The 21,814-nt window shown below is 39.2% G+C and overlaps 2 protein-coding genes across 4 annotated transcripts; one reads left to right on the top strand and one right to left on the bottom strand.

Annotated features, from left to right (window-relative positions):
* The first annotated feature begins 1,744 nt into the window (after window positions 1-1,744).
* On the top strand, window positions 1,745-8,948 carry LOC102226063 (solute carrier family 43 member 3-like). Its single transcript, XM_005803059.2, has 13 exons — window positions 1,745-1,831; window positions 2,399-2,714; window positions 3,797-3,926; window positions 4,413-4,459; window positions 4,613-4,689; window positions 4,789-4,881; window positions 5,481-5,620; window positions 5,704-5,840; window positions 6,675-6,818; window positions 6,925-7,032; window positions 7,113-7,299; window positions 7,986-8,109; window positions 8,213-8,948. Exons 2-13 carry the CDS (start codon window positions 2,525-2,527, stop codon window positions 8,360-8,362), a joined length of 1,527 nt encoding a protein of 508 aa, XP_005803116.1. The 5' UTR covers window positions 1,745-1,831; window positions 2,399-2,524; the 3' UTR covers window positions 8,363-8,948.
* A 96-nt stretch (window positions 8,949-9,044) lies between these two features.
* LOC111608616 lies at window positions 9,045-21,812 on the bottom strand. Of its 3 annotated transcripts, none has more exons than XM_023333713.1 (7): window positions 21,550-21,812; window positions 15,757-16,064; window positions 15,349-15,413; window positions 15,111-15,268; window positions 13,945-14,463; window positions 11,541-13,027; window positions 9,045-10,541 (listed from the first exon to the last, which is right to left on the bottom strand). In XM_023333713.1, exons 1-7 carry the CDS (start codon window positions 21,791-21,793, stop codon window positions 9,912-9,914), a joined length of 3,411 nt encoding a protein of 1,136 aa, XP_023189481.1. In that variant the 5' UTR covers window positions 21,794-21,812; the 3' UTR covers window positions 9,045-9,911. The 3 variants fall into 3 exon arrangements, with proteins under 3 accessions (XP_023189481.1, XP_023189483.1, XP_023189482.1); XM_023333715.1 differs by having other exon boundaries at window positions 13,963-14,463; XM_023333714.1 differs by lacking the exon at window positions 21,550-21,812 and adding an exon at window positions 18,531-19,019.
* Window positions 21,813-21,814: the final 2 nt, after the last annotated feature.

Raw genomic sequence — 21,814 nt, 5'->3', positions numbered from 1 at the left:
GGCCAGATAGAACGGTTTAAGTTAATTAAAAGTGGATTTATGAATATTTTTGAAGTCGGCTCTTATTTAGAAAAGAAAGTCTGAAAGATTTAATAAGAAACAAAGAGTTTGCCATAATTTTATTACTATTCAAATTCTTTTTCCATCACCAAAAATATATTGTTGAAAAGGAGACCCAAAAACATTCTAAAAATATACATCTTACAATCGCCATACTATTACAATGTATTTGTTTTTGCTTTGAATATATTGATGACATGGTGGAAATATTTTTGCTGTTTTTTTGGTGGCATTTTATTTATAAAAATTGTATTAAATATGCAATTCAAATTGAATAACATCAACTTAATGAAGTTCAATGGAAACCCTCAGCTTTCGGAAATGGGAAAGTCTCAAAGGCACCTTATGGTTATATTGACTTAAAATGTGTCCAAGGGTTAAATGTGTTAATTATTACATAATGCGGTTTTTATTACATTTTAAAACCATGTTTTATTACATGATAGCATAATACGGCACTGCAATCTTGATGGTGCTGTCTTGCTGAATAATCCCCGTAGTTAAACAGATGGTAGGAAATTTGATAATGTCAGTTTTATCCACTTTTCCTTTATACATACATTTTATGGATTTCTGTTTACATATATAGAGCTTTTTATATAGAGATTTTTTTCTTATTAAAATCTGAAAGAGTTTCCTGTCATGCTTTGCTACAAACAGAAATCTTTAAAAAATGAACACCAATTATACCTCTAATTTCTGCATATTCTTAGGATGAACTCGAGTAAATAAAATTTCCCTCATGATAATTATGTGACATCAAATGGTGGGTAAAATAAAATTTTACTATGTGGTTATAAAACTGGGTTTTATTATAACCAAGGGGATAAAATGTAGCAAATTTAATTTCAGTTTAATTCAATTTGACTGAAATTTTGATCATCTGATTGTTATGTTGTTGGTTTAATGTTTATCAACATTCCCAGAGGAACCTTACCTGGACCAAGTTTGTCTCTTTCAGTGGAGCAAATATTGAGATAGTCTCACACTCGTCAGTGTTTACAATTATTTTCCCTTTACTGTTCCCATAAAACTGACGTGTTGTTTTTCTGCTCTCTCTCACCTTGACCTGTTCAACATCGCATCATTTGTAAGCGCTCATTTCCTGCACAGAATATCAATAACCCTGACTGAGTGATTCTAACCTTAACAGTAGTTGGTCATTATTTTTTCCACAGCAAGCTGTGGACAGATGGCACTTGAATATTTGTTTGTTGCATCTGGATTTCCTGACGTCGGTTGAAAAAGCCTGGAGAAATCTTCTTAGACTGTCAAGAAATTCAGATCTGTTAGATTATCCATTTTATATTATTAATCAGAGCATCTGTTTTAATCTGGCTTCCCTCCTGGTGCTGTGGACAGAAACACAAAGCTACTCTGCATGGCATATCAGTGGCTTTGTTGTGTCTCCAGGTCTGGCATAAAAGTGTAGGAGTGCAAAAGTAAGTTCAATCACACAAACAGCATTTCAAGAAGTAAATTTAAATATATTTTGTGCTTACCAATCCTGTTTTAGAGCCCATGTAAGTAAGTTTTATTGCACCAGTATTTTGTCTTGTGCCAGTACTCATAGATTAACCCAACTAATCTGGATTAGAGGCAGTACTTCCTGCAGATAACTCCCACTGTCCGTAAAGTCGGCTGTCAGTAGGTTGTAGCGTCGGTTCATTATGAGAAAGATAAGAAGCATTTTAAGAGGGAAAACCTGCCATGCTGTCACAGAGCTGACAAGATAAACTCACAGGAACTGGACTGAAGAGGCTTCACCGAGGTGAAAGTTATTATTATTAAAATTGTTATTAATATTTTAAAAGGCTAAAGTTTCATTTTAATCTCAGCCATGAAGATGTTTTATGAATAGTAAATCTCCAGCTCAAAACTATAGCGTAGCTGGAAGAAGAAAAATACATGATGTAATAAACATTTTGCTAAGAATTGATATGCATGCATTGCATTGGTTAGCTGTGAAGGATTATCAGTAAAAAAAAAAAAAACAAACAATACATGCTTTTCAAACTTGGTAGTATTACTGTAGTTGTTTTTGCTCAACTCTCTACTGAAGTTAAGTTATTAATTCCAGCATCAGATCTTTAATTTTGCTCTAATACAGTAAAAACACACCCTGATTTCCACTGACAATAAAACATCTGTTATATAGTCCAGTAGCAGATGCTCCTTCAGCCTCTCATTGTTTTAGCAGCTTTGGGATGCATCCCACATAACACATTCTTCACAGCTGGCTCCATGGTGTTAATTTAATGCTGCTCATCAGAAGATGGCAGAGGAACTGACAAATTAAAAAAAGTGATCTTCCCCTTTGTTTTCTCATGTTTCTTAGGTAGGAAGATGGTTGTTGCTTGCTTGAAGAACCCCAGGGAGCTTTAGAAAACAGAATAGATTTCTCTGAAGACAAAACCTTGTCGTTGAAAGTTTCATCTGAACTCTTGCGGAGAAGGACTGAAGCATGCAGGGCTGCGAGGTCGGCTCCAAGATGCGCTACTGGCTGACGCTGATCTCAGGGATGCTGGAGTGTCTGTGCTTTGCTGGTGTGGTGTTTGGTTACACCTCTCTGGTGTTTGTGCTGAAGGAAGACCAGTACTTCAGTGAGTTGTGCAGCAACAACACAGCCAGCAACAGCTCTCTGGTGGAGACAGGTGAGCACAAGAAGAAACAGAAGACTTTTGTGATTCAAGTTTCTGATGATGGGGCTATTTTTTTATTTCTCCAGTTATTTGGGTGTTGATTTTGCTGTTTGTTTGTCAGTTGGGTCAAAATGATCTAACATTGCATGAATGTCTATCTTAAAGCTGGATAAAAAACATCAATCATCAGAGCTGCAGCGCTGTTGCTGTCTCGTTTTATATATTAGGTATAAAACAAGACCTAATGTTTTTTTCTCACTGTCAGACATTAAAAAAACTCTAAGCATATCAGTTTTGATGATCAAAATTATGTTTATTTGGTAAAAGCCAGAAAAATAAGAGAGGGACATGTAGCTACTTGGAGATGATCTTGCAGCCTTCACCTTTAATAAACAAAACTTGAATGCATAGATTCAGAACTATTGAATTCAAAAATGTGCCACCAACTTTGAATCTGTGTTTATGTTTGGATTTGATTGACAACATATATTTATATATAAATAGGATTTCTTTGTCCTGTAAAGCGGAGAGTAAAACACTCTCTTTAGGGGTACCAACCAATCTGTCTCTAATATTTTTTAGCACACTGTAAAAAAAACAACATTATTATTTTCATAACTTTAACTATTTATGCTAAGATATGCTGACACTTTACTAGTCAGACTGGTCACTCAAAGCACTTTATACTTGTCATATTTACCCTGTTAAATGCACATGTTAAGTCAACAACATGCACAATATGCATATTTGAAGACAACTTTGAGTCATGAAAACATCAAGAAAGTCCTACTAGCGTCACCGAACTTCATTTACAGTAAATTGATGTAACTATAACTGATGCTATTTCAGCACACAAGAAGACTAAATGTTGAAACCAGATCTAAAGATGCATAAAAAATATTTCTCTAAGTATATAGACACACCTGCAGATTGGGACACCATGGAGCTATAGTCACAATGTGACTGGAAAAAGCTTTGAAGTAATTATTTGTGGTCAAATTTTGGTGTGTACACATTTGAGAGTTGCTCTGTGGGTAATACAACATGTTTTTTCCATAACTTCGTCCATGTCTGATTGTGTCTCTTTCTTCCAGACTGCAGAGGTCAGGATGAGCAGTTTTCTCTGGTTTTCACTATCGCCTCGTTCCTGAACAACTTCCTGAGTCTGATCAACGGCTACCTGTTTGATCGATTTGGCACCATGGTAACAAGACTGCTGGCAGTGTATGTTCAAGCACGAATCTGCATGCAAACTCAGGGCACTAATCCATTTAATTGTTGATTTTAGATTTCGGTTGCAGTCTACAATGCATATAGAGAACTTCTTCTACATCGGCAGTCTTGAAATTCTGCTTAGTCTTCCGACTGGTTTATATACAAAATTCAAGAAACAGGTTTTATGACATGTAAAAATTGAGATTGTGGTTCAGTTATTTCTGTTAGGATGAGAGGAGGAACCTACAACGTGATGAAGTTAGGGAGGGTCTTACAAAGACAGATTACACCCAGACAGACGTCACCTCCTTTGACCACATATTGTCAATAGTTACTGTGTTTACCATTTAAATTGGCGTAGTAAAATAACAAGCAAGATAGTAACAATGTAAGCCATTAAAAATGAACCTTTTTAACAAAAACACAAAAATGCCTGTAACTTTTTATTAATGTTATATAACTGACCAGAGATACTCATGTGTTTTCTCATTCCAGATCTTTGTACACAACTGGAACCCTTTTTGTGGCCTTCTCCAGTGCAGGTCTGCAATTGTTTTATGCAAACAAACACATTTAATTTGTAAGGTTGTAGAAAGAATAATTCACAGTAGACATATTTAATGCATTTAGTCAAACTGCTATTCGTCTTCGAGATAAAAGATTGTTGTCTTTTTTTCTCTTCCACTGTTCTGCAGCATATTCCTTGATGCTCTTCCCTGCCTTATCCTGCATCGCTGTGGGAGGAATTCTGCTCCTTATGACGAACATTCAGGTGGTTATTCTGTTAAAAAAGCTGCTCCTTCATTGGAAATCAAATGCAGGAGGTCATTTTATTGGAACTACATCTTTGGAATTTGTTTGTTTTGTGGAGGTGGGGAACCTGTTTGCCGCTCATCGCTCCACCATCATTACTTTCTACAATGGAGCCTTTGACTCTTCTTCAGGAGTCTTCCTCATCATCAAGGTGCATTGCCATGTTTTGCTACATATTTTAATTTGGTGGAAATTGAACAGATTATTTACGTATGGATTTGTTTTAATAGGCTGAAACACCAAACTTAGCAAAAGTCGGAAACTAAAATAAAATACAAGATAACATTGCTTTCATTTTATCTAGACATAAAATGTGGGTTGCAACTTTTGTAGAAAACAAAATAGGTAAAAACAACACAAAAAACTATTTTTAACCACATTGAGTTAGTGTACTGTTCCAAACTTGTTTAGGAAATGTCTTAAGAGTAAATAAAATTACAAGAACAAATCTGACAGTTTGCTATGCCGGAGCAAAGGACTGGAAACCTTTATAATATTTTACATTATCTAGACTCAAACTGTTATCAGCGGTGGGAAAATAAATCCTAAACTTTATGATCAATTTCTGGGAAAACCGTTGCAACACCAGCCAGTGACTTTAGTCTGAAGTTAGTTTTAGTGATACAGAAAGTCAATGAACCCTACTACGTTTAGATGACAATAATCCTAGTGGCACAGAAAAGATTCTACAGATGAAGAATGTAAAGACTGCTTCAGATCACCAAATGTTGTCTCCATCTTCCATTACAGATTCTACACGAGCGAGGAATCTCTCTCCAGTCCTCCTTTATTGCCTTGTCCCTCTGCAGCATCATTCACTTGGCGAGGACTTTCCTCCTCATGCCCAAGACCCACATCCCGTACCCACTGCCTCCACGCTACACATACGGGTGAGCGTCTTATTATTTATTGTTGTTTTCAGGTTCTCTTCTGGGTTGAAACTTGACGGCATGCAGTGTGTTCTGATGCCCAGGGTGAACTGTGGACAGGCCGACAGCTACAACGTAGAACAGGTCAAGAGGACGAAGGAGGATGCATCCAATCAGGATTCCAGGGGGAAAGATGAAACGGCAAAGTCGGATGAAACAGAGGTCGAAAACACAGAAAAAGGTATCAGATTTATTATTGACAACACCTATGGAGAAGCTGATCAGTTCAACAGATTATATCACATCCTAGCAGTATTTAAAACTGTACAATGTCTTGTAGAAGCACTCACACTAATTGGACTTTTTACTTCCTGTCACATTACATCCACAAACTTCAGTGTGTTTCTTCAGGATGTATTTGGGCTACATCAACAAAATGTGCAAAAATTATTACACTGCAAAAACACAAAATCTAACCAAGTATTTTTTTTTATCTAGTTTGTAGAAAAAAATAGAAACTAGATAAAAAACAGGATGAGATATTATTTTAAGTGTATTTTGGTGAACTGGAAATAAGACTCTACTTACTATATGAGCTTGTTTTAAGTAAATAATTCTTGAATGTAAAGTTTTCTTTGTTTGGCTTTTTTGCTTATAACAAAACATGTTTTTTCTGTTGTAAGTGAAAGTGCCAGCTGAACTAGTACTTACATATAATTTACCTAATATATATTCAAGAATTGGTGACGTAAAAGAAGCTCATTTATCTTGTTGAAAAGCTTACTTTTACATGATTTTTGTTTTAGTTTAAGTGTTTTTATTATTATTTTTATTATTTATTTATCTGTGTCAAACATGATAGGAATATAAAATCACACTCATGGACAGGGAATGCAAAAGACATATTTTTGTACTACAATAATCTTAACGCACTCGAAAAGGAGTAAGAAGAAGTAAGAAACGTATATCTCATAAATATCTCAGAGTACTGAGATATTTGTACTACTGCTTCACTGGCAGGTAGCTTGGCACAAGACGGCTGATATTAATGGATTTACTGCTCTGATTTGTTCAGTGGCGAGCTTCCGGAGCTGTGTTTTGTCCTGGTTCTTCCTCTGGCATCTGTTGTGGCTGTCCATACTGCAGCTGAGACACTATCTCTTCATCGGCACGCTCAACTCCAGGCTCAGCCGGCTGGCCAGAAACGACCCCACCCTGGGTGACTTTCTCACACCTTCTTCTCCATTTTCTTCTTCTTTTCATTTTCTTCATCAAAATGATTTAATGATTCTGATGTGTTCTGCTTTCCGCCACGTGCCTCTCAGTGAGCCAGTATACCAATGCTTTTGCAATGACCCAGCTGTGCGGAGTGCTTGGTGCCCCCTGGAACGGACTCATCTTGGACAGACACAAGGGAAAGCCTCGAGCCCCTGGTAAATCCCTGGAGCCTGTACCAGTACACTGTGTGTCTGTGCAACATCAACCTTTCCCTCTTTCTGTCCTCTTGTTGCAGGAGAAACTGAACAGGATGCTGACCTGCGCTCCTCCTACCTGTCTCTGTTCCTGACTTCACTGCAGTGCCTGCTCTTCTCTGTTTGCGCCTCCATTCCTGTCCTCCCACTGCAGTACGTCACCTTCATCCTACAGGTCCTCAACAGATCCTTTCTCTACGGCGGAAACGCAGCCTTCATTAGCATTGCGTAAGTGGCTGGTATAAGAATAAATAAAGAAAATAATTATTTATAAATGGATGTCATTTTAATTTTTTGTGGCTTACAAAATTATTTTCTTCAGTAATTGAGTAAACTTAAAGACAACAGTTTGCCTTGGATTCTATTTAGGGGCAGCAAAGTAAAGTAGGTGAATACAGATGCATGCAACACTGTAAAAAAACAAACTCTGAGACCCTTGTATTCTTTTTCTTTCCACTAAGCAATATTGTACATTAAGTGTTGATCACTTATGGAAACTATTTTTACGGATGAAAAGATGATTTTTCATCTTTTCAAAAAGGAGATGATTTTCATCTTTTCATCTGTTACACCAAACAAAAATATGATTGTCTTTGTTACATCTTTTGGCCATGTGTTAAAAGATTTCATGGTGTTTCTCTGATATTTAAATCAGTTTCCCTCCTTGCAATGGGACCTTTCCTTTTCATACTTTAAAATGATATCTTCACAAAAGGTATTACACGAAGTGAAAACAAAATGTAATTTGCATAGCAATCTTCATGCATTTTCAGAATTAACTTTCCACTCGATTCAGTTGGTACACACAAAGACACTATGTGTCTTTTAGTTACTGCAGGACACGGTATATTTTTGCCCACAATAGAACAAAAACCATCTCTGACTTTCTGTGTCTTTGACTCCCTCCTTCTCAGATTTCCAGCCCGCCACTTTGGGAAGCTGTACGGCCTGGTGATGTCGCTCTCTGCTGTCATTTCTCTGCTGCAGTATCCCTGCTTTTCCCTCGTCAAAGGACCTCTGGATGGAGATCCATTTTATGTGAGCACTAGATATCAATTTACAAAAGACGAGTGCATCTTTGTGTTTAACGCATTGTACTATATGATGCTTCAGATGTTTGAATATACGCCATCTGTTTCAGGTGGATATTACTCTCACTCTCCTCTCTGTTCTGGTGTTCATCCATCCCATCTACGTCTTCATTAACTGCAGGAGAAAAGCCCGGAGCAGGGAGAACATCCCTCCAGCTGATATTGATATTGGTCCCAGTTTGGCTCAAGCTAAACTGTAGATGATGGATGATTTTGTGTGACAAGTTTAATATTTCAGGGTTTCCTCGTTTCCATTTTCCGTTTCAAGTTTTAACTTGAAAATAGAAACAAGAATATTTTATATGATTTTTATAAACAGACTGATTTTTTAAAAATGTTTTACAGGAACAAATGTGTTTTTATGACTCGTAAGTTTGAAAATTTGTTTTCTTTTTAGAGAACGGGCAAACCCTCTGTCAATTCCAGTTTTGGTGAATTAAAAGTCTGGAAATGACCTTCTGAAATTTCCCAGATTGAAAGACAGAAACTACTGACTATAACAGGGTTCTTGCTGTTGTATTCATGTATATGAAAAAAAAAATTGTTGTAAATATGTGTTTTTATTAACATTGCCTTGCTGGAAGACCAAATTATACCAAACGTTAAATTTGCTGTTGGTTTTAGAGATATTGAAAAATGTGGTGGTCCATATTTTGCCACTTTTTGGCAGTGAAACAATCCCATAGCATGAGGAAGCCACTGCCATGCTTGACCGTTGGCATAACACTCTGTGGTTTGAATTTTTTACCTTGACTTCAAGAAATACTTTGTAAAAATAAAAGTTTAAATAAATCATCAAAGCCCAAAATGAACTTACTACTTTATGTTGCACCAGAAGTGAATATTAAAGTCTCCCCACCCGCATGACAAACATAGAAAATGTTTACCTTGTTAAATCCGTTTTATTGGAAAAAGAAGTATAGGACAGGTTTGCTACATGACTTGGACAATAACCTTTTTTTCTGTGTTTGTTTATAAAAAGGTGAAAGAATACATTCAGGGACGCACAATACAGACCACCGACTGTATAAAATTCCTTCTATAAAGTCTATGGTACAGATATTATGCTTAGTAATACAAGGTGGTACAAAATTATCACAGCAGAGGTTATGCTAACCTTTATTTGAACATGACAGCATGTTTTACAGTTGATTTTTACTTAATAGTGTCGTTGCAACGTGATCATAACTGATACAATCTTTAACGTTTACTTCATATTTCTATCAACAAAACAAAAAGAAATCAAAGACAAACAGCAGAAAACGAGTCCATAAACAGTTCAGTCATTCTAATAACCAGCTGTAGGTATGAAAAGAAGTTGGGAAGAAAAGCTGAATTTGGTTAGAAAACATGTCATGTGACGGGTTGGCTAACAAAATGTGATAAGGCACAAAGGACTACAGGATAATAAACTAAATTAAATCTAAATCAGTAGTTAAAATCTAATCTAATACAGTTTTGCAGTCTGCAGCCCAAAAAAATAAAAATAAAATAAAATATAAAAAGAAAAACTACACCATAAATGTGTTGGTAAACACCAATCTGCAAAATCAGATGAAGGGGATCTTTGCCGATTGGTTTTCCAGGATGACACCGCTTTTCAAATTTTAAATCATCTTGCAGATTTGGTTTCTGGATCACTTTTAACTCAGACGAGTCCAGTCAGCAGGGAATGGTTCAGTTCTTTTCATCAGAACCTGTCTGGGGAAAAGAAACCCCTTTAATGTTCAATAAGCCTTTTTCCTGCCATCATTCCTGCCCACCCTCAGCGGTGGAAATGCGGTTGTGGTGCAGAAACAGGATAGCGTCCAGACTTTCGGGCGGAATGGTGGACCTCTTCCTGTTCGTGGTTCTCCCCGGTCCTTCCTGTGCGAAGTCCTGGGCGGCGTTTCCCGCCACGGCCGGAGCAGCCATGTAAACCCGCGCCACTGAGGCCAGCAGCGGAAACTGAGTCGCCTTGGTCCTCCACCACTGCAGCGGCTCCACCCCCAGCGAGGCCCCTCTGTCGGCTCTGAAGACGGACATCTCCATGTCGACGGACTCCTCCACAGAGCTCTGCCTGCTCCTGGGGGTGGAGCAGAACAGGTCGCCCAGCAGGAACTCCATGCCAGTGAGCCCTGCGTGGCAAGAGGGGTCCGATGGGTCGCCGCAGTCGTCGTTTTCCCCAGCATCGCTGAACTCGTCTTCCACGATCAGCTCTCTGAAGTTGATCGGGGGACACTCTTTGAGGCGTTTGCTCCGCCGCAGGATCTCGCTGTCTGACTCCGGGGACACGGGAGGGGAGCTTCTCTTCATCTGATTGGCTTTAATCCCTTTCCTGTCCTCCTTCGCAATCCTCACAGCCTCCTGCTTCAGCCAGTTGAATGTGCCCACTTGCTCCTGCAACATGAGGTTAAAACAGTTTATTATCCTTTGCACATTATTGAAACTCATCCAGAATTTTTTTTTTTTTTTAATCAGGCAAATTGGAGAAGATCTGATGTCTGAGACCACCGTCACCATGTTGATCCGGACTAAACATTGAGAGAATCTATGAGCAAATTTCTTGTGTTTAAAATTTCAGGATAAGCCAACGAGCTAACTGTTATTTTTTGGCCTCCAGGAAGGCCTTGGTCCAACTTGAGGTAAATTTATCTTGGAAAATCTGCCCAATCTGACATTTTTTTCACAACTTATTAATTTTGAAAATGACCTTATTTGTTTTTATTATGCCACTACTTAATTGATTTCTTTGCAATTATTTTCAAATGACCCATTATAAAACAATGGGTCTTGTTTTATAAATGGATTTATAAAACATCCATAAACCCATTTATAAATGTTTAATAAACTAAATAATTTTAGTTATGAAAATTTTAGTTGATTTTCACAACACATCATTTTAGTTATGATTTCAAATATAACTAAAATTGACTAATCACAACTAATTCTGCTCTTTCTAAATTTACAAAAAGACAAAACACATGAATAATCAACAATATTCACATTTTTGGGAGGTTTTCACGAGCTTAATCGTTACAATAATTACAGAAAAACCCTTGAATTGAATTATATTGATTTTTGTAATAAGTTCAAACAATTTACACATTTACAGCAATAAATTAACTTTTCAATTAAATATACCATCGGACCACTAAAAATAAAAACATTATTTTTCTTTTATACAGTAATGTCATGTGGTGACCTAAACAACAAACAACAAAGACTGCCATCTGCTGGCAGAAAAGTATACGGTAAGGCACAACAGATCATTGCTAAATAAAGTGGATTTCTCCATCTAAAACGTATAAATGGAAAGTTGAGTGGAAGGAGAAAGTGTATTAGGAAAAGTATTTGAAAGAAACAACAAAAAAAACACAAAAACAAATCAAAACTCACCTTCTCCTCCATGAAGCCCAGCCCGTGAAACTGGGGGTCGAGGGAACATGCCACGCACAGTACCCTGTTCACTGCTGGGCTGTCGTAGCAGCTTGCCAGGTTCCGTCTCATCATCCTCTTCACTTCCTTCAGGATGGATGAGGAGTCGCCCGGCCGAGGCACGAGGTGGCGTGACAGCAAGCCTGTGAGAATGGGTTTGATGAGGGACAGACGAGGGAAGGCCTCTTTGGCCAAAGTTCTACAGGCCACGTCCAGAGGCTTGAGGACCAAGCAGAGCTCCTCCACCACCTTCCACTCGGAGCGCAATGAGGGGAGGCTCGTCGACGACGTGCTGGAGGCGGAGTTCGCCTGATAGCTGCCCAAGGGCTCGGTGGCCATCTCCTCTCTGGCCATGCATTCTTCATTAACGTCCTTTATTATATCACAGATTAGGCTCTTGTGTTTGATAAGAGAGTTCAGTAACGGATAGAGCAAATTCCAGGTGGGCTGGCTGTGAGCCCACAGCTTGATCCGGTCCTGCTCTGCCTTGGTCAGGCTGTGCAGCAGCTTCCGCGCATGATGATGGTACAAGCCTCTTTTCTGAGCTGGAGGCAGCAGCAGGGTGGAGAGAGCGCCTTGGAACAGGCAGAGGGTCTTGAAGATCACCGGGTGCAGCATCACCTCCTCAACGCAGCCCTGCACGGCGCTGAAGAAACACGGGACAGAGGGGAGGCCCTCGCTGAAGTGCTCGGTGGACACCTGCGGTTCCTCAGGTGACGCCGAGTCATCCCTCTCTAAAAAGGTTGTCGAATTTGGGTGGGGGAGACTCCCTGTAGCCTCCACTCCCTTCTCCGTTTTTATGGGGCGCAGCATCATCCTGTGCTTCCCCTCCATTCCCAGCAAGACCAGGTTTGGCTGGCTGACCCCCCACTCCTGCGCCATCGCTTTCACCTGCGTCTCCACTGCCTGGAGGTTTAAGTCCTTTGCTCCACTCTCCTCCAGTCTTTGGGTGGCCAGAGCCAGGTTGTGAGGACTGAAGTCACAATCGTCGATGTAATGAGCCCAGAGGGTGAGGTAATGTTGGCAGCTGTTCTGCCAGCTGTGGAGCCAAACGTCCACGCTCAAAGTGACGAAGTGAGAAGCTGCCCTCTGGAGGTTCGGGGGTCGCCCCCGCCTCCGGGGCTCGAACTCGATGGGAGCGGTGTAGTCGCTCATCTCCTCGATGTCGGTGCTCGCGGTTTTCCTCCTCAGCAGCTGGACCAGGTTGATCTTGGCCTTGATGTAGTGGTCTCTAAGGATGGTCTGCAGCTGCTGGGAGGAGAGCGGCTCCTTGTAGGAGGGCAGCAGCGTGTGCAGCAGCTGTTTGAAGCCTTCTCCTTCCACCAGAGTTGGCGACTGGAGATCCTTGATGAGGAAGCTGGTGATGGCATTAGTCACTTGCGAAGATGTCGCGACATGAGAGCTGGTGTGAACGCCACTGGGAGCCATCACAGGAACGATACGCTGACCTGTCAAAGGAAACAAAAAGGCGTTAAAATGGCTAAACCTTGGCTAAAAGCATTAATAAAATCTAAAGGATAAAGTGTGGTCTGCATAGGACATCCCTGGAAAATCGATAGTGAACAAATACTCACTACTTGGTTAATAAAAACTTGATACAATGTAGTGTTATGAATACCATAATGTTTCTTCCTATTTAATGGCTCTATATGCTTTTGATTTAGTCTTGTTGATGATTTTAGCTTAGCTTTTTAAAAAAATACTAATTCCCTAGAGCAGGGCTGTCAAATTCATTTCCAATTTGGGCCATATCAAGATCATGAAAGTCCTCAAAAGGCCAGCTGTACTAAAATGCATTGATAAAACCCATTTACAAACTGCATTCCATGAGTACATCTTAAAATGAAATAACATTGAACATCTTTTCACATTGATTTAATCTTGCAGGATACAGATAAAAGCAGTTTTGATTTGATTTAAGCACACTACTGTTATCTTGAAGGTTCTATATGGCGCACTGGATTTGGCCACAGGGCCTCAATTTTGACACATACCCTAGAGAGAAATAAAGAAACTACTCCTGATTGGCCTGAACACTGCAAGTCACCTCTGGATCCTGACTTGGAGACCAGTCACTTCACTTTGGACACTCATGTTCAATAGGATGGATGATGATCCTACGGAAGGGAATCCCTCAGGGTTGAGTGCTCAGTCCTTTGCTGTTCATCATATGTTCTCTCAGGCAGAGAGAATATGTCATGAAATGACAAAGTTTATTTGTTCTTGTCTCATTTTTCTAGGCTATGTTTTAATATATATATATATATATATATGGTAATTTTGGTCTTGAATTAAAGGTTTGTCATATGTGACAGAAATTTGTATCGTAAACATGGTTGTGTTGTAAGATCGATCCTATCCTGACCATTTATTTTCTTGTCACCTGCTGCCAGGACGCGATCTTTGGTGATGTCTCGAGGTTTGAGGTGATGCTTGATGGTCAAATGGTTCTGGAGATCTGTGGCTCCTCCTCCACAGCTCACACGCTCCATGCACAACTTGCACACCGCCATGCTTCGATCCAGAGGCCGACCAGTGGGATCCGGCTCCAAACCAAAAAACTGCCAGGCGCTGTGCTGATGGGCGTTTGGATGGCTCAGCAGCTTCTCGCTGCCAGGCAGGAAATCGTACTTGTCGGTCACACTGGAGCTGCTGTAAACAAACTGGTTCTGGATGGCTGGGGGGAAGGCAGAGCCCGGATCACCGCCTACTTCTGGGTTTGACACAGTTGTCACCTCACTGATGACAGGCATGGGGCTCTGTGATTGGCTGCTGTCGGACCAAAGCGAGGTGCTGCTCGGCTCTGGGAGGGTAACCAGCTGGACGTCCTGCAGGAGGCGCAGCGCAGTTTCCTTGTCTCCAATTTCACATTTTGCATTGCCACCTACCAAGAACACCAAGTTTAGTCCAGTCAGCCTAAAGTTGGTAAGTTGGAAAAAAAAACAGTGCAAGAGGCTTCTCAATAAATTAGAACATAGCCAAAATTAGTTGTTTTTTTTCAGCAGCTCTATTTAAAATATTGAACCTCATGTGGACACATTGCACACATTTCAAGCACTTATTTCTGTTAATGTTGATAATAGCTGATGAAAACCCAAAATTCTGTTTAAAGCAAATTAAATAATAAATATATCCACATATATACTATATCCATGTGGGGTATACTATATACACACACATAATGCTTCTTTGGGAACTTGTTTTGCACAAATTACTGCATCAGCCTGTAGCTCTGTTGATGTGCCAAGAAAGTCAGAATTGTTTTACAACATATCTGAATTAAGGTCTATTTCTTTGGCTTTATGAAATATTCAAAACCTTCTCACACTGAATTTTGGAGGGTTTATTAGCTGCGAGCCATAATCTTCAGTTGACAGAAACAAACAGTAAAATAAAACGTTATGTGTGCAACACATCTAGAAGGTACATAAACTATTGACTGAAATAAATGAACTTTTTTGATAATAGTCCACTTTTATGAGTTGCCTACATGCACCAGATCATCCATTAACGCCGTAGATGAGAACTCACTCATGCCTAGACCCAAAAGGGAGGCGTAATCCTTCCCGATCCAGACTCTGAGCTCCGTTCCCTCTGAGATGGACTGGGAAACTTTGTAGTAGATGTGACGGTAAAACTGGAAAACCACCAAGTTGTGTTCATCCTCATTGCTTGTATATGATACATATCTGAGAAAACAAAGCAAACATCGTCAGTGAGTCGTGTTGGCTGACAGGGGAAGATCTGCAATGTGATATCAATAAATCACCTCATCCAGTTAGACTTGTTCTCATCAGATGCATCAACATAGGTGAAGGCAAAATCGTCTCTGATCTAGAAAAAAAAAAGGATTTTTTTCAGTAAATGTGTTGGAATTTTCTCAAGCACAAATTTGTTTAAACTTTAAATAAGGTTTGAAGTTACAAATTGAAAAATCTTTAATTTAAGGTTAAAATAAATAACTAAACAAAAATGTATGTAGAGAACAAAAAATTTAAATAAAAATCCTGCTTGAATATCTGAAAGCTTACGCAACATTTTTTCCTGCTGATTTTTTGAAATATTGTAAATATTTATTGTCATAATTAAAATTTACTTGCCAGCTACTAGAAAAGTTGTTTTCGAATCTTTACAAAATGATCCTGTTAAATAAAATCTTGCGGGTGTGTCAACTTACAGCCCAGGCATATCTGAGGTTGCTCGGCATTTGCCCCTTGCACACCTCCCCCAGAAAGGGCCCAAACAGGACCCCCTGCTGCAGCTGGCACTTGGCGTACACCTTCAGCTCCATCTGTTCCTCGTCCGATGACGCCCCATCCGAACGGAGGGAGAGGCAGGCAGGCAGGGACAGCACGGCCCGGGAGGGGCCGCCATGGAGCCACGGCTCGCCCGGCGGGACCACCGCATCGGGAACGTAATTGGAGGTGCTAGGCGTCTGGAGGAGCGGCACATCCTCGTTGAGTTCTTCGTGATTGAGATCTAGAGCTGGAGAAAATACAACAGCAACATCATGTATTTGAAATGAACTTCAGATGAAAGCTGCAAAGCATTCATATAAAAAAAAACCAATTTGAATATTTTATAGATGCACCTTCTACTGATTTTTTGTAGCAACTGTATAGACAAAACACGGCTTTCTAATTAAAAGGTAGATCTTGGGCGTGCCGTGGTGGCGTAGTGGTTAGCGCGACCCGTATTTGGAGGCCTTGAGTCCTCAACACGGCCGTCGCGGGTTCGACTCCCGGACCCGACGACATTTGCCGCATGTCTTCCCCCCTCTCCTTCCCCGTTTCCTGTCAGCCTACTATCATATAAGGGACACTAGAGCCCACGAAAGACCCCCTGGAGGGGTACAAAAAAAAAAAGGTAGAAAGGTAAAAAAAAAAATAAGCAGAATTATCTGGGTATTTCTCTCCTGCCTAAATCTTCAAAGCCTTCACACACCAAACTATTCTTATTTCTAAAATAGTGCTGACAAGATAAAAATGCAACATTTTTTAGAAAGTTTATAGGTTCACCAGTTCTAGGAACTCAAACTGGTGTTCAAGTTCCTGCTACAGGAAAACGTAAGGGTATTCCAGCATCTTTGCACAAATAGCCAGTACATTTAAGTGTTTTGTGATCCATCTATATCACTGTTAAAGTGTTGGCTTCATTAAAGGCAACGAGAAAATGGTGGTCAGTATAGAAGGCAGCATCCAGAAATGTTTTTTAAAATTCAATGCCAATAGAAAACTGCTTGCACTCGCCATCCAGGTCAATATGCCATGAAATGCAAATCCCACAATGGCCCTGCTCGGAAGTAAAAAAAAAAAAATCCATACTGCTGTCTGCTGCCAGATCCACCGCGTGACTCAGACCAGCCAGTAAAATCATTCCCAGCATTTCGATTTTTTTATTTATTTATTTTTTTTTTTTTTAGGAGCCACACTTACTGCAGTCCCTCAACCTCCAAGTTGGACACTGCCCATGTCTGATGTTTCCAATTTTTTCATCTCATTGCCTACCTCGCTTCAGATTAATCTTCTCTTCAATCACCCATCAGCAGTGGCACAGACACCATCAATCTGTATGCTGAGATCAGCTGATATACAGTCTGCTTTTCTATAGTCGATCTGTCAGCAGGAGATAGTTAATGTGCTGCAAACTGAGATTTTCTTGGATTATGTCATTGGGTGCTACTATAGTAGCATAGAGTGAGGTATTGATGATTTAACATACTAAAAATGGAATTTAAATGGTCACAAATTAATACAAGTGAAGTTTCCATAAGGTTTTAACTGTCAGAAGAATTGCAGTTGTTAGGGTTAATTGAACATAAGATTATGTACGAATAGAGTCATAAGAATCAGATGTTTTTCAAGAAATTTTATTTACAACACTGAATTTTTATCCTGTGCAGTAATTTATATTATTTTTTGCTTTTTAATTTTCAATTCATCAGCAACATTTTCTCTTGTGAAACTTCCATCTGCATCAAAACCGTCTTGTTTGCATCTTGTTGTGCTGCCGTCTAGCCCAGAACTCTTGTAAATGAAATGTTTATATTATTACTTTTAAAATCTTGGTAAAATAAAAGTTAAATGAAACAAAAAAAAAACAGCGTTGTCTTCTCTACTTTTCGAAACAGGATAGTCACGCTTGTTGTAGCGTCATTCAGAACTTCTACTTCCGGGATACGACGAAAGCAGCGTCAGGAATGCGTTCATTTCGGCTATGATGTCACTTCCAGATTTGAGTTCCAATCCCTCAGTTACATTACTCTATGTAGCATAAATAAAGTCTAATATGCTTCGAGAAAATGGCGACAATTTTATCAATCTACACCAGGGCGGTGGTGTGTAAAGTGTTGATGGGGCAGTAGAACACAGCGCCCCCTGTCTTAAACTGATAATACAGGCTTGGACAAATGTTGGTGTTTTCTTTAGTTTGCTGCACGTGCTCAGCCATTTAGGGAATACCATAGCAACTAGGTAAATTTACGCTGTGCGCAGGCGTAGCACAATGTTTTACAAGGCGCTACATTGTACAATTTACCGGCAAACAAAGAAAATAAGTTACAAGTCAGAATAGAAAATGAAATAAGGAGGAAAATACAAACTCTAATACCTATACTCGATGGCCTCCTTGTAATCAGTTAGGGATCCTGTATGAATTTAACACGCATTTGTTCAGAGCCTCTGGGATCGTCTACATTTGCATCGGCTAGTTTTAATGTTTCAAAGTACGATGAATATTCCAAATTCATTTCTCAGCTTTAAAGACGTGTTTTATCCGTGTTACTTGGTTGCAACTTTAACACGGCCACGCTTTAGGGCCATTCAGCAACACATGGAAATACAGAGCAGGATCGCATCTAATGATTCGTGCCCGACTTATTATGTCAATAGAAAAAGTGCTGGTGGATGGTTCCAGTAGCTAAACGAGGCGCTAAATGTAGCGTTATATTACCTTGAGGCTCCAGGGAAGATCCGGCGGTCGCAGAACCAATGCTCTCATTGAACTCACTTGGATGTCGACGCCTGAGATGACTCCTTAAATTCGTGGTGTTTCCCTTTGCGCACACAATCTTTCGGCATAAACGGCAAACGACCTCATCGGGATTCAACGGCCGGCCATTTTCGCCAGCTTTATAGCCAAAATAAAGCCACACGAATGACTTTGCTCTCGGCTTGATTACGAGATCCATGTTTTTGCGGCCCCCTTTTTCTGCAGAGCGGCTGGCTGCAGAGCTGCAGACAGAACTCTGTGCGGTAGACGTGTCCCCAGGAGAACTGCGCCGATGTTTTTAATGTGCCAAAGTAACACTGATCCAGAGGATCGGGTTTCTGCGGGAAACCCTGCGCATCGGTGTATTGTTCAGGATTCAGTCTGAACAATCCTCCAGGGCGGAGTGACGGAAAACACACAAAAAAAAATCCAGTTAATAGTTCAACGTCTATCTGCTCTATTTCTATGTTTTTACGTCTTTATGAGTCGACCAACGGCAACACACAGGGACAGCAGAGGTTGCCAGATAATGCTACCAACACAGCTGCAGAAATGCACTAAAAAACACCCCAAAAAACAAAATAGAACAGGAACAAACAAACAAAAAAAACCCTCAAAAGTTAGAACTGAATTCATTTAAAATACAGCATTTTATTAATAAAACAAGTCCAACAGGTTTTGGATTTTTCTCTTATCTTATGTGGTCAGTGATCTCTCCTCCCTTCCCCCACTGCTTCCCATTTAAATTGCCCCTCACACATTCCTAACAACATGTCCCCATTAGGAAATGGAAACAACCCCCACACTGTTCTACATGCTAAGGTAAAGCCAGAACCAGCTCAAAGGGCAGGTATGTGAGACTGAAGCACCTCTTAAGACACTTCAATATCACATATCTGATACTGAAGCAATAACGGGGATAATTTGTCAATCTTTGGTTAAATTCAGAACTATGTGAAGGAACCTGCACCACATTTATTCTCATTGAAAACACAATATCAGTATTGTCCAGGATTGGTGCATCTTTCAATATTAGACTGGGTGGGGGGTAACAAAGCTATTTCAGACTTTAATATGAATAGTAATTAGTAAGGATTTAATTACAAATACCTATAATGATATTTCAAAAATATACCAAGAAGGTGATGTGATACCTTTTTGATGTAAAGGAGGTTGAATGGAAAATTATAAACTGTACTTGAATTTGCTATACTGACAATTAATATAAAACATTTAGTAGATCTTAAAAAGTCTAAAATCATTATGCCCCTTTTACTCTTGACACTTCTTCTTTTTCTTATTGGATCTAGTGGCATTTTTTTGATAGTGAATTGACAGGAAAGTGGGTAATGAGAGAAAGGGGAAGACATGCGGCAAAAGTCACCAGGTCGGGAATTGAAAAGGCTGCACAGTTTTTGCACACAATGTAGCGTGGGATATACATCACACACACACACACACATATATATATATATATATATATATATATATATATATATATATATATATATATATATATATATATACATACAGTGATGTCAGTAACGCGTTACTGACGTTGGACCACTTTTTTCAGTAACGAGTAATCTAACGCGTTGCTATTTCAAATCCAGTAATCAAACTACAGTTACTTATCGAAACCACTTTGTGTTACTATTTTCTTATGTAATTTAATTTTATTTCCTCTACGCGTCTTTGGGAGTAACTTAGCTACTTTCCAAATATATATATATATATATATATATATATATATATATATATATATATATATATATAAATTGTGGTCTGCATGTGTATGCAGCCCCTTTTAAATCCAGTAGATGGGTACAAAAACTATACTAAAGTAAGAGTAGCATTACTTCAACATATTTTTTCTTAGGTAAATAAAAGTAAAAAGCAGCCTAAGAAAATAAAAAAAGTCAAGCAATAAAAGCATTTTGCTAAAAGTCTACTTAAGTACCGAGTAACCGATCATCACATCTGATTTAATATTTCAAAATGATAAAATGATGTCATCAGACAAAGTTATGTGTAAATTCAGGAACTTTAAAGACTGAAAAAACAAGTCAAAAATAAATAACATATTACAAATACATATAAAAGGTAAGATATACTTTGTTTCTTCCAGGGAAATTGTTGACAAAAAACATATACAAATAAGAAATCTCACTTCATAAACTGTAGATATATTTAGGTAGGTTCATTTTTAGTTGGAAAAAAAAAAGTTTGTTTTTTTTATTTAGTGTAAATATATATAACATCCAGAAATTTCACTCCGAATAAGACTAGTGACACTTCATAATACAACAACTCAAGTAAAAGTAAAAACATGATGCAGTAAAACTACTAATGTAAACACAACTACTACCCACTTCTCTGTCCAGTGCTGAGTGATTGGACAGCCAACAGGTTTCAGAGTTCAAGATAGCTAGCCACATAAGAAGCTTAAATACATAAAAAGTTAACTTGTGTGTGTAAGTTCATATCATAAATACAGCTGTTTTGTGAAGATCTCAGATGTTTATTAAAGTTGTGTCGTTGGTTTAGTTTAGAACCCAATGAAAGCTGGTCTGATGCCCCAAATGCCTTGTGTTTTTGCAAATAGAATAACTTTCACAAACCAAAAACGATGCTGTTTTTTTTTTTTTTTTAATAATCTACACATACCCAGGTTTGAGTTGTTGAGGTGATGTCATTTTTAAGCAGGACTCCATTTGAGCATTCTGTGTATGCTAGTTTTTATTTTTATACATATATATTCTATATATAGCAGATGCAGTGGAGTAGCCCTTTAATCTAGAGCTGAATGCCAACTTCATGTTCTTGAAACTTTATTACAACTACTCTGCATCTGCACAACGACCTGGCAAAAAGGAGGCCTGTTAGGTATGCAGTTACAGTTTAACAACAAAACCTGCATGCACAGTTAATATTCCATGCATCTTAAGAGGGGAAACCTTAACAATAGGCCGAAGAGTACCTTGAAATTCAAACGAAGCACCACCAGCAGTCGCGAAGGAAGTGAGCTCATAGAAATCTGCGCGATGGCGCCGCGATAGATGGCTCCTCAGATTGGTGGTGTTTCCTCCTTTAGCGAGCACTATTTTCCGGCACAGGCGGCAGATGACCTCCCCGGTGTTCAGAGGCTGTCCCTTCTCGTCCGCTTTCAGGCCAAAGTATGTCCACACCACAGATTTGCTCCTGGGTTTGGAGATGAGGTCCATGTTTCTGTGGTTCTTCTGTGC

Source organism: Xiphophorus maculatus, chromosome 5 (assembly GCF_002775205.1).
Source record: "Xiphophorus maculatus strain JP 163 A chromosome 5, X_maculatus-5.0-male, whole genome shotgun sequence".
In the NCBI taxonomy this organism is placed as follows: domain Eukaryota; kingdom Metazoa; phylum Chordata; class Actinopteri; order Cyprinodontiformes; family Poeciliidae; genus Xiphophorus; species Xiphophorus maculatus.
Note: the sequence above shows the minus strand (reverse complement) of the source record. Positions and strands in the feature narration are given on the sequence as shown.